At 40.7% G+C, this 13,482-nt stretch overlaps 1 protein-coding gene across 1 annotated transcript in view; it reads right to left on the minus strand.

Moving 5' to 3' along the window:
* The window catches only part of RHEB (Ras homolog, mTORC1 binding), a 47,216-nt gene that overhangs the window by 7,432 nt on the left and 26,302 nt on the right, over positions 1-13,482 (minus strand). Inside the window, exons 2-4 of the mRNA XM_060021145.1 lie at positions 12,675-12,746; positions 7,118-7,185; positions 506-588 (exon numbers count right to left, since the gene is read on the minus strand). Of these exons, the coding sequence (XP_059877128.1) occupies positions 506-588; positions 7,118-7,185; positions 12,675-12,746 (223 nt within the window). The remainder of the gene's footprint in view (positions 1-505; positions 589-7,117; positions 7,186-12,674; positions 12,747-13,482) is intronic.

The following is a 13,482-nucleotide window of genomic DNA, read 5'->3' on the forward strand; positions in this document are numbered from 1 at the left end:
CCTACCACTTTTTCACATGTGCGTGTACTCAACACTCAGCAGCCCTTACTGAGAATATTCAAAGTGGAATAGGTGAGATATTTAAATGGCAAAGTCTACAACTGGGCTGATTTAATCTCTGAATAAACATTTGCGGAATGTTGCTTAGCGAGAGGGCCCTAGCAATCAGCCCATGCTCCACACTAATACGGTGAAAACACACAAAAAGTAAATCAATTAATGCATTTCCCATTGCAATCAGCAGAAAAGCTCAGATCATGTTCAGTCACTATCTAGCTAGGCAGCCTGAGGTAAGAAATAACAGAGTTTTTTTACTCCATCAGTGTAAGAGAACACCTAATGGGATAATTTTTTTGCCCTTAACAACCTGTTTGCTCCACAAGACAACCACTAAAAACCATTAAAGTCTAGTTGTTACTACTGCCAATTCCAGCATAATCTCTTAGAAGGATTAATGCCATCTAAGCACAGCAAATAAACTCAAGCAAGCAGAAGTGGGCCTTACCTTTTGATTGATGTAACAGAATACACAAGAATATAACCATTAATATCTATGGAGTATGTCTGAGGAAAGATGGAATATTCATCCTGTGAAAGAAAAAATAATTACATTTGAGTAGCGTAACAAGCAATCTCACATATCACATACATGGTCAAAGAAATCAAAGTGAACAAAAAATGGATTAATCCGTTATTCTAGAGACATAGCCTACACACTCAAGATTTACTTAGGACTGGTTTGGGGGCAATAATATGCTTTAAGCCAATATTGAAAAATGACCCAGGCTATTCTAAGACCTTTTCTTCTCCCTCCCTCCCTTTCTCTCTTTCTTTTTGCCATGCAGAATGCAGGATCCTAATTCCCCAACCAGGGATCGAACCCATGTCCCCTGCATTGGGAGCGCAGAGTCCTAACCACTGGACCACCAGGGAAGCCCCTACTCTAAGACTTCTGAGGGACAGCTAATGTCTGCTGCAGTTCCTGGGAGAAGAAGATGGAAGGAATGAAAAGACTGGTTCCGTGACCTTGTATCAAGGGAAAAGCACCACCACCTCTCCTTTATGGGCCTCAAAGTCCAGAGTCTCTTAGGCCTCTCAGTAAATTCACAAGTGCTACTAGTTTATTCCATAAATGTGTATTTTCACCTATTTTCTGCACGTGAGTCACAGTGGCCTGAGCCCAATGTGCCAGTCATTAGTGGGTTGCTACCAGCACTTGAAAAAGAGGAAGAGAGAAGAGAAACAAAACACTAGACTCAGGCAGTATATTCAGACTTGTTAGGATCAGATGAGCTGCATACTGAGCAACTTCAGGAATCAGAAAGAAAGGTACACGTTATGCAACAGCCTGTTACTACCAGCTTTACAATGCTTTAAGAAAAACCCTGCTGCTTTAGACACAGAATTATCAAAGACTACAAGAGTGTTTAATGTCAATGCAGCACTCAAGAGTGCCACTGTATGGTACAAACATTTCCTTCTCAGTTGAAATATAATTGTTAATATACCACACATCCCAGGCACTATTATAGAAAAATCACGCAAGCCACCCTTATATCAAGTAACTGTCTCTGTTAACTCTGCAATTCCATAGCGTGATTATGATGATGACCCTGAGTCACTGCCCTATGTTAAAGTGTCTTAAAAAAAAAATAAAGAAAAGTTTTACTATCAACTCTGATATTATAGTCATTAATCACAATAGCATTTCAACATCACAGAGCTTACTACATATGCAAAATAAAACCTTCTTTGATTTCATTAATAGTACAACTTTCATTAAGTTGAATTCACTTTAGTGTTGATGTTGAAAAACAAGTTGTTAATGGAATGAGAGATCTTTTGACCCAGATTAAAAAAAAAATTTCAAATGATTTTAGTCACCAGCTCAGGTACAGCAGACCCAAAGTACAAATTACCTTTTTCCTGAAGTGAAGATGTGGGAAAAAAGAAAAGGATAATCATATTCAAGAAGTACAGTGTAAAAAATATAAAGTATAACAGAGGAAAAAGACCCTCAGCTTTAAAGCAACCAAAAAGGACAAAATTCCTAGTAATAAGCCTAAGAAAATAAAAGTATACGATCCATCTGAAGAAAATCTTAAAATACGCCCAAGAGATAAGAGTTAAATCAGCGGAAGAGTGTGCCATGGTCTTCAGCAAGAATATGTAGAATCAGAAGGGTATCCACTAATCAATCCTCAATTAATACACAAATGTAACATAATCCTGATAAAAAGTATACTTCCAGAGAAAGAAGAGCAACTGCAGAGGCAGGTGGGTGGAAACCATAAAGCTACGGTAATTAAAATAGTGCAATACTAGCTCATGAATGGAGCAGACAGGGAAATCTACAAAGACCCAAACAGTCATGGGAAGTAGGTATATGATAATACTGGCATTTCAAACCAGTAAGGATAAAAAGTAACCCTCAACAAAATGTACCGGGAACAAATGCAGAGCCATCTGGGGGGAAATGGCTAAGTTGGATCTCTACCTCAAACCTTAGCAAAAATGTATTCCAGAGGAATAAAAGATCTGAAGATGAAAACTGAAACTAGGTACATAGTGGATGGGAGAATTTTAAAAAACCAGTATTGGTTAAAAAGAGATTAATAAATTCAACCACATGAAAATGAAGACGTTCTTTATGGCTGAAAACCTCCCAAACAAAAAACATAAACAAAAGACGGACTGAAAATAAAACAGAACCCTGCAGCTAATTTTCTTTTTTTAAGGTATATCTATTTATTTTTTAGCTGTGTCAGCTCTTAGTTGCGGCACATGGGATCTTTCGTCGTGGTGCGCAGGCTTCTCTCTAGTTGTGGCGTGTGGGTTTTCTCTCTCTAGTTGTGGTGCGCGGGTTCTGTAGTTTGCAGCATGCGGGCTCTCTAGTTGAGGCACGTGGGCTCAGTAGTTGCGGCGTGCAGGCTTAGCTGCCTCACAGATGTGGGATCTTAGTTCCCCGACCAGGGATTGAACCCACGTCCCCTGCATTGGAAGGTGGATTCTTTACCACTGGAACGTCAGGGAAGTTCCGTAGCTAATTTTCTAGTGCTAATTTTCTTCACACATTAAGTGATCTTTCAACTTAACAAGCAAAGACCATCCTCCCAATAGACAAGGGCGAAGTACATGAATAGACAGGATAATGTGAAGAAAGGAAATACAATACAAATGCCCTCAAACACAGGAAAATATGATCAAATTCCTTCATAAGAAGAAAAACACGACACTGAGATACTATTTTTTCACCCAGCAGATTGGCAAATATCAAAAAATGTGGTAACCCGTCGTGTTGGCGAGGGTGTAGGGAAACAGGCACGCCTATTCACTGCTGCCAAGAATGTGACCCTATGGTCCAGCAATCCCACACCCAGGACATTTTCTTACATACATACCATCCTTCTAAAGTAACACAAGATACTGGCTGTGGCACTGCTGGTGGTGGCATGACTGGAAACAACCTAACTGCTGATCAATAGTTAAATTATGATGTATCCAAACAATGGGACATTATGCAGCCATGGGGGGAAGAAAAGAGCCCGTATACACTGATACGGAATAATTTCCAAGATGGAGATATAGAGACATGCTACTTTTTGTGTAGAAAAGAAAAAAATAGTTTAAAACTATATTTGCATGTTCACGTATAAAACAGCTTGGAAGCATTTACTAGAAACTGATAATGGGTTACTGTTGGCGGAGTGAAGCTAAGATAGCTACGGTGGAAAGATTTAATTTTGACTATTTACCTTTTTGTGTTATTTTATTTCTATAACATGTACATGTATTATTATTATTTTTTAAATGAATTTAAAACTTTTTTTAAAAGGGAATCTGACATTAAAATTGACTGTCTCTGAGCCACTTGTCACTGAGTTTACTTAAATTAGGTCAAAACAAAATATTTCAAGCAAACTAAAAATAATCCACTCACTCTGTTCATTATCATCCCTAGCTGGGCAATTAAATCAGCTGTATAAAATAAACTACTAAATGAACAGTACTTGCTATCATAATCATTTTTCCTTGCTACCAGCAGTCTCAACCCCATGATATGAATCCGATTTAAAAACAGTTCTTAGAGCAGTAAATATAAGTGTTATCTCATCCAATTTCTACAGAACGAGGGCAGGACTGTGGCATAAGGAAATACCACCCCTGTTGCACCATCGTGAATTGTAAATACCAGCATAACCTTTTACGGTCTCCCAACTGTGAATATAGCCTTTTGGAACTATTAGCTGCAATGAGAACAAACTATTCAAAGTAGCTAAATCTGAACATATTTTGTGCAGAAATTCTCTAAATATTCTTAGCCAGCGGTAACAAAGCCCAAAAGAGCAAGACAGCAGAGCCAGGAATTAACCTATGCTCTTCACATACTCACACTGTACACTCATTCCCTGACAGCTCTGATCCTTTTGGGGTCATTCTTTATATTACTCTATCATTAAAACAGTTAAAAGCGTGTGATGTCCAAGTGTATGTACATTTATGCTTTAGAGCAAAACAGAATTTCTGAGGAACACACATTCTATTTTCATAAGGAGAGTCAATATAAAGAATTTTCTCTCCAGAGAAATGTTTTCGAGGACACAGCTCTCCTCCAAGTATAAGAGATTCCTGCACGACTCCCACTCACACTGTGAACCTCAACTGAGTTTCCAGGCTAGGCCCCCGCTCTAGCCTCAGTGGCATCAAAGAACTACAAGTAAGGATCACGTTCTCTTAAAGCTCATAAATCACCTCTAAAACATAACAATCCTGTGAGGGCAGGCACCACAGTTATCACCATTATACAGATGAAATGTATGAGGCACAGAAAAGTTTGTTACTTTTCTCAAGGTCAGTGAGTCAGTAAGAAAACCTAGGATTCAAATCCAGGCAGTGTGACTGCAGAGCCCATGCTCCGAACAACTACGAAATACTGATTCTCTTTCTGGCCTATTATAAAATGAATTGCTATAGTTACGTCACATGAAAGTGACTTATCAATCTGCATCCTTACCCTTACTTTCCACGAGCTTAATGAAAATTCAAAACTAAGATATAAAAGCAAACAGAAATCTTTTTTTTTTTGGCTGCGTTGGGTCTTCATTGCTGCATGCGGGTTTTCTCTAGTTGCGGCGAGTGGGGGCTATTCTTCATCGCAGTGCATGGGCTCTAGGCGCGCGGGCTCAGTAGTTGTGGCACACGGGCTTAGCTGCTCTGCGACATGTGGAATCTTCCTGGACCAGGGATCGAACCCGTGTCCCCTGCATTGGCAGGAGGATTCTTTTTTTTTAATGGATTTTTAAAAATTGTTACATACATACATACATACATTTATGGCTGTGTTGGGTCTTCGTTACTGCGCGTGGGCTTTCTCTAGTTGCGGCAAGCAGGGCTACTCTTCATTGCGGTGCGCAGGCTTCTCATTGCGGTGGCTTCTCTTTGTTGAGGAGCACGGGCTCTAGGTGTGTGGGTTTCAGTAGTTGCGGCACGCAGGCTCAGTAGTTGTGGCGCACAGGCTCAGTAGTTGTGGCGCACGGGCTTAGTTGCTCTGCGGTGTGTAGGATCTTCCCGGAACAGGGCTCGAACCTGTGTCCCCTGCACTGGCAGGAGGATTCCTAACCGCTGCGCCACCAGGGAAGTCCCAAACCGAAATCTTGATAGTGTCAGACTCCCATATTTCTTCACCCAGGACACTCTCAGCTTATACCTGTTGTCCCAGCCTGTTACCAGTGTCCCCCCTTCACTCTTAGAAGTGTTTTGTTTTAGGTAATAAATCACACAATTGCCTCAACTATTATAAAAAATACCAACACTAAGAATCCAGAACAAGGTCCTACCCCAGACACTCTTCGTACACTAACTTCTAAGATAAGCTGCGTCCTCTATGTCGTCAGTCGCTAATGGAGACTTCTGTTATTTCCCTTGTTCCAAGAGGCTCCCATTCTATCAATAGGCAGGTACCCCGTAGAGTAAAAGCCTAGGATGGCTCTGCTCCAAGAAAACCACCATGAGGTCTGAAGACGAAAGCCCAGCACATCCACCGCGGATGTTGAGTGAATGACTTATGTTATAGCTCTCTGACATACACATTTCTGACTTATTTTATTTGAAGCTTCCAGAATGGAAACTCCAGGGTTCCTCCAGTGCTAAAACGACCCAATACAGCTATTTTCTTGCTTCACTAGGGGGGCTTACACTTTCCTTCTATGTTCACTTCAAAATATAAAGCAGAGGGAGTTCACTCCAAACCTGCAAGACAGGCCACATCTTTCTAGGTCTATGCCAGTTTCCCCAGGTTCCAGAAAAAAGCCTCCATTTAACACGGCAGACCAGTCTACCCTACACTCACCCTCCTGCTAGTCTGATCCTTTGTCGGTTATAAGATGCAAGGGGACATCCCAGCTTCTTTACATGCCCCACCCTCCAGTCAACAGTAAGAAATTCAGCCGAACAAAACGGTTTCCAGGAAAAGCAGGACTGGGTGACATGGAAGGGGAAGGTGCACTGTCACAAGGGTTCTCTTGGCTCCCTTCAAGTTCTCTTAATTTCTTTCACCCTTTGCTTCCAGTCGATTCCTCTGGCGATCCAGTCGCCACATCACTGCCACATTAACCTGTGCATACCTCTTTTGGGGGTTACTCACCTTTGCCAGTTACTGTCTAGCAAATCAGACCGACATTCTTTAGTCTTGTAATCATATAATAGATCCAATACAACCAGCTCATTTCTGCCCTATGCCTTTCCCAGGCCCTTTCCCTAGAAAAGATCAACTTCTCTTCTTAACGTAGGAAGATACATACTACAAAGGGAGGAAAAGGGCTAATGTGATTCTCTGATACAGAATCAACCTTTAGAAAATAGAGAACTACTAACCTTTAATAAAAATAAACCTTCAGAATGTTATGATGAATATATTTAAAACAATTCTACAGTAGAAAAACAAGTTAATTATTTGAAAAACTTCTGTAAGTATCTTAGAAAAGACAAAGTAGACAGCCTGTTAATATCCAAACACACATAAATCATGAGGGGCTTTCTTGGCAGTGTCGTTGTGTTTAAGCATCAGTGGCAGGGCTAGGACTGTCGGGTGCACTATATGGGATTCTGGCACACTTACCTGCCCAGCTGTATCTACAAGTTGAAGATGATATTCTTGTCCATTTACTGTGATCAATTTTGTGAAAGCTACAGTGAAAAAGGAATTAAATATTAGCTAGAAAAACATGAACTTGGGATCACTGAAAGCTCAAACAATGACAACCAATTAAGCAGAGTCCTTAGTAATCTCATAAAAAGATCCCACAAAACAAAAAAGAATATCTGAGTTTATAGACTGTTCCCTACTTCCATTATTTTACTAAGCAACGCTGACTGCCTAAAACCAATGTTGGGTAAACCTTGAACCTTTTCCAAAGAAACAAAGTAGGCAACGCTTCGAATCTTGTAAAAGTGATCTGAATGCTCTAGCTGTGGACAGTCTTTTCCTCTTGTGAAAAAGTGAAATACATTACATAAAGTCTGAGTTCTAGAATGAACCAAAAGCACACAACTTGTCATTAATTTATAGCAAGTCTGGTGCCAGAGTACGAAGAGCTGATACTAACTGAAGTGCTAAGAACTTTCAGTACCTAGAAAATTAGCAATTTTATTGAGAGAGGACAGCAACAGAACATGTTCTGTGTGAAGCCATCATCTCCACTTAGCTGAAAGATGCAAGCAATTTGTCACAACAACCTTTCTCTATCTGGGGGGAAATCAGACTCAAATAACTTGGGGAAAATTCGCAATTCTAAGGAGACAGACTTCAAACAAATGGAGAGGAAAGAACTATTAATAGTAACAGGATATTAAAAAGTAACCATCTGGAACCCTGATAACAAAATGGAACAGATTTCTTCCGTACACCCCGTCCCAGCCATCTTGACTCACAATGAGTCTTCAAATCTCCTGACTGGAGTCGGGCAACAGAATCTATCCCTTGAACAGCTGAGAGAGGACCCACTTTTGCCCACTTTGTCCCACAGACAAAAGACAAAGCAAAAAGAGACAGATGAAAATCAGGAGAGAAAACCGTTAACAAGGAGGAGAGAGCAATCTTATCTGAATGATGAATTCCACTGGGAGAGAAAGGATGGCTGAAAGAGAAGCAATAATCAAAGATACTCATAGTAGCACCATACTTTTCTGATGTGGGCAGGGCTGCTAGAATCAGGGGAGTGAAAATTACAGACCAGACTACTCAAGCCAATTGCCACACTTTATATCATTCTTGTACCCTTTCCGAAAATTATCACTTTAATGAAATAGTCAAACTAGATGAAAACTGAATCAGAATATAACAAGATAGGGAGTACCCAATATAAACTGTTTTCATCATTTCTAAGAAAAAAATTCTATTGGAATTTTTTTTCCCCCACGTTGTAACCTCTCTGAACTTGGGATGACCAACGACACCTCAGTCAGGTAAGATCAGAGGTGCGTCTTAGACTCGATGAAAATTCTGTAAGGAACGCTGGTGAGCAACAAACCTGTAACCTTCAATTAGCACTAAGTAGTTGTGGTTGTGAAGGATAATGGAATTATTGTGAAAGCATTATTGAAACAAAACATTCATTCATTCAAGAACTATTTTTTGAGTGCCCATGATCACCACCAGCATCGTTCCAGGTGCTTGAGACACTGCAGAGTCTCTGGCCTCGGTGAGCTGACATCCCAGTAAAAGGAGGAGGAAGCAGACAGAGAGGCAAACGAGACACACACACAGTCAGGTGTCTTCTCTGTGAGAAGCATCCAGGCAGAGCCTAAACTGCAAGTGAAGAAGTAAGAAAGGCAGGAAAAAGTGAGAAGGCAAAGCAGCTGAGCCTGTGAGAGAACGGCTGGAGACGAGGCAGGAGACGTTATTAGGACACGGTGAGGACCGCAGGTTTTTATTCAGAATGTGACGGGAAAACCAAGGGTTTTGAGCAGGGAGTAACCTGGTCTGATTTACATTTTAGTAAGATCACTCTGGCTATGCTGTGAATAAATGAAACGGACAAAAATGGATACGGAACATCAGCAGGAGCCCACAGTACAGTGGCTACATAGACTATCGTGAACAAAGGACGACGGTGGCCTGGACTAGAGGGACGGAGACGGAGGTGTGAGAAACGGTGGATTCTGGATGTACTGCACAGGTAGAACCAAAAGGATTTTCTGATTGACTGGAAGTAGGTGTGAGAGAACGGAGATCAGGATGACTCCAAAGTTTTTGGCCTGAGCAAACGCACGATTTACCATCTATCAACAGAGGGAAAGCCTGGAGGTGCAGCACAGGGGGAGGGGAGAGGGAGGGAGCAGGGCCTGGGTTTAGGTAGGTTCAGTTGGAAAGCCCACGAAATACCAGTTCAGGGGAGAGGAGAGGCTGGGGGCCGTGGTGAGCCCAGCAAGTTCTTGGAGAGCGAGGATCACAAGAAAGCAAGTTCAGAGAGAGCCAGAGGGGCACCTGTGATGCCGGGTCAGAAAAACAACGAAAATTCAGCCAGTACTGGGGGAGTACTGGCTAGTGAGGGAAGAGACATACAAGAAATAAGATATTAATAAACGTTTTAGTATTTCGTTGCCTTTAAAAAGGATGTAAATCCTCCTACACACGGCAGTGAAATGAAATTGAAGACCTTCCATCTGCCACAGGAAAACTGCCTCTTCTTGTTACTATAGAAAAAAGCGAAGTGTAATGAGAGGTACGTCTGTCAGTTCCATAAACCAGGAACAGATTCTCCTACGCCCTCCTTGTGTAGAAAGGCAAAGCTGGCTCTCTCCTGGTATCACTTTCCTCTCTCCCTCCCTTTTTCAATCACTGGAGAAATTAATCCAATTTCCAACCTAAAACCCTGAGACTGCCCTAAGCAGACTAATAGCTACTTACTAGTTAAACCTACTAATAAGCAAGGTAATAAGAGATTTCTAAAACTGGATATTCACAAAGTAATATTCACAAAGTACTAAAGTGTATTGAGAACTCCTAATTCATATCCTACTGAGAAGTCTACCCACCACGCAATGCTTGATAATGCTGCAAAACTCCTAATGAGAATTCCCCAACTTTCTGAGAGCAGCTCTATTAATTCATCAACAGGGCTACCTTGAGATGGCAGAAACTGTGACCTACTATTTTTTCCTTTAAATTATAAACCATCATTAGTTAAATTTCATCATATCAATTTAGTTTGCATGAGTTGAGATTATTACTACAGTACATAAAAAAGCTACATCTGCATAGCAGTATTTGGTCTAGAAATTTCCCCAAACTAGAAAACATTATTATGGTTTCATTGATATTATTCTCCTATACCGCTACGTTAAAAGAAGATGACATAGTCGCAGCATTTTTGCTTTTGCAGTGATAGTCCACAGAGACGTGTTACTATTGAACGTTTGATAGAAACCACCTGTTCTATATTATAAAGTTAAGTGTAAAAAGAATCCCCAGATTTACAGAGTACTGTGTTTTTTAAAACCATAAAACTACCCATTCATTTATGTTGCTAGCAATGAGTTTATGATAACTATTCCCTTTCTCATTCCTTGTTATCTCTGAACAATGTTTTTCTACTAAATCATGGGGGAAAGGGTGGAGGAAGGATTTCTGCCCTGTGTTAGACGGTCAGAAGCCTGGTAAATGGAATGTGATGTCTGTATATGTCTCATGAACTTTTAAGGGATTCACATACCCTTGACAGTCATTTCTGCTCTTGCCTAAAGATTTAATAAATACTGTTAATTCATTCTTTACTATTTAACAGTAAGTGTTAGACAGGTAAACATTAAAATCATGATTCAAGTTGATGCTCACAGCCTTCAAAGTAGGGTCATATCATTATGTTTTTGAGATACTATCAAGGTAAGAAAGTTGTACTTTCACTGGGCCAATTCCTTACATATAAAGAAAATGCATTTATATTCAACACCATGACTCTCCTTCCAACTCAATTTTAAATAGCACAAAGATACAACAATTGTAAGAACCACTTTTATGGGCAGAGCTTACCACGAAAACTATCTTCTACTGTTCTATGACTAGAATTCCCAAATGAACCTTATCTCTTTAAGGACACAAAATTAAAAATTGCTACATACAGCAAATATTAAGGGCAAGATCACGGCTTTCTTCTGTTCTTATCGCAGTGGCGGACAACCGAACCTGTTCAGGTAGCATTCAAATGAGTCTGCCCCGCACACCGGCAGACCACCACGTGCCAGCTAACGAATCAACACCGCATGAGGGCAGGAATCCTCCCCCCGAGAGCGGCAGGGCTTACTTCAAACTCTCTTCCCAGAGTTAGCTTAGCAACCAACAGCTTTCCTCCCCTGCCACCAGCACACCAGGACACGAAGGACAGCTGAATATTTTAAGCCAGAAGCTGGCAAACTCTTCCAGAAAAGGGCCAGACAGTAACTATTTTAAGGCTTTGTGGGCCATATGGTCTCTGCGGCAACTACTCAACAGCTCTGCTACGGTAGAGCAAAGACAGCCATAGACAGTATAGTGTAAGGGAACAAGCAGGGCCGTGTTCTGATAAAACTCTAGGGTGCCGAAATCTAAAATTCACTGAACACTCACATGTCACAAACATTATTCCTCTTCAAATATTAAAAATGTAAAAACCATTCTTTGCTCATGGGCTGTACAAAAAGGCAGTGGGGTCTTTGTGACCTGCAGGCCATAGTTTGTCCACCCCCCTGTTGTAAGCTTCTTCTTAAGTCTCTCTCTTGCAAGCTTTGGGCAGGTGAAGTCTGTGAATCTAGCTGTTAAAGTCCATGAACCTGGCTGTTAAGTCGGCTTCATGTCTAACATGCCAATCAGGGTTTGATGAATCCCACGTTTAAATCTATGTGCTCCTGGTGATAAATCCTAGGTAAGTCCTGGTGCCCAGAAACTAAGAAGACTGGTTGCAGGGCCTACCTAGGGTTCTAAGATAGCACAAAACAAGACCAGCTTCCCTGGATGGAAGTGTTTCAGGTTCTCTTCCATGATCCCTAGAATCAAGACTTGTGTCATAGTCCTAGAATCCTTCAGGAAGATTCTGAAACCATGGGCTGAAACTAGACAGGGTAAAGGCTGTGACTGGTTCTGGTCTTGGGTGCTTTCTTCTGCACATGGCCTGAAATGCCAGTAGGCTTTGGAGCCAACTTCTCAGAAAATGCTGCGAGGGCTCTCTCCAATCCCCGACAGCTCTTTTCTCCACAGCCTCCTCTCAAGTCTTTAGAACTAGAAGGGGTTGGGGGACTAGCACTTCTACAAGAGTAAGGTACAGAGGATCTGGAGTGTGTTCATCCTTTCTTTTTAAGCTTGGAATCCCTAAGAAGGGCTACTGTTGAGAAGGAAAAAAAAAAAAAAAATTCTGCTCTCTACTTGTTTTCTTAAAGCAGCATCTCTAATATGAGGTTCCAATGTAAAAATGGATTCCTATGGAGATGAATAACAACTTCTAGATGGTGGGACCCAGACACTGAATAAAATTCATTCAGTGTAAAGTGGGTAAAGCTTTTGGAAGCTTTTTTGGGCCCCCAGTTGGAGATCTATAGGTTTAACTGAATACCCCCTGCAATCAAAGCCTCCAGGAATACACAGTGGCTGTTTGTAGGCAAAAAGCAGGCTTCTCAGTTTATAAATCCTTGAAAACAATACTTACTGTTTTCTATGGTTGGATCGTAGGAATCAACAAATTGGCCTTCAACAAACTGAATCGTCAATGAGGATTTCCCTATAAAAGAGAGCAATAGCTGAGTACGCACTGGCATATTAAGGTAAAAAAACTTTAATTCTACTATTTTACCAAGAAATACTCTAAATGGAAATAAATTCCATATATACTACAGGAATTTAAGCAATTACACTATTATGAATTACACATGTCTGTGACATTAACAAACAGTACTGACTAGTACGCATATCATAGTTTGTCAAAAGTAAACAAACTCTTAAATAAGGTTTAAGCTAATTTCCTCTGGTGTCCCTGAAATATGGCTATTAATTTTGAATTCAAAATTAATAAAGCATGATCAGTTTCTTTCGGCTCTTCACTTATAAGTGTTACCAAGTAGTTTTTAAAGAGGATAATCTGAAAGTATGTGATAAAAGTCGGTTTTTAAAACTTCTTCAAGGTAGAAATTCTCTCTCAATCATTCAGTATTGAAGGCCTCACAATGTCTGGCACACAGAAGACAATAAAGAAATGCTCTGACTTCACAAAATCACCAGTAATAGTTGAGCCTGTATGTTAACAAATCAAGAATCAGAGCCCCAAGTTCTCACCCTCCTGTTGTCAGTAAATTTCTAGTGGAGGATTTTAGAAGAGGATACCCTGTGAAGAAACACTGCAAGAACACAGGCCACATTACGGCCATCCCTCCCCTCAGACACCAAAATCCGAGGATACTCAAGTCCCTTACATAAAACGGTGTAGTATTAATGAACTTATTTACAAAACAGAAACAGAC

Source organism: Delphinus delphis, chromosome 9 (assembly GCF_949987515.2).
Source record: "Delphinus delphis chromosome 9, mDelDel1.2, whole genome shotgun sequence".
Classification (NCBI taxonomy): domain Eukaryota; kingdom Metazoa; phylum Chordata; class Mammalia; order Artiodactyla; family Delphinidae; genus Delphinus; species Delphinus delphis.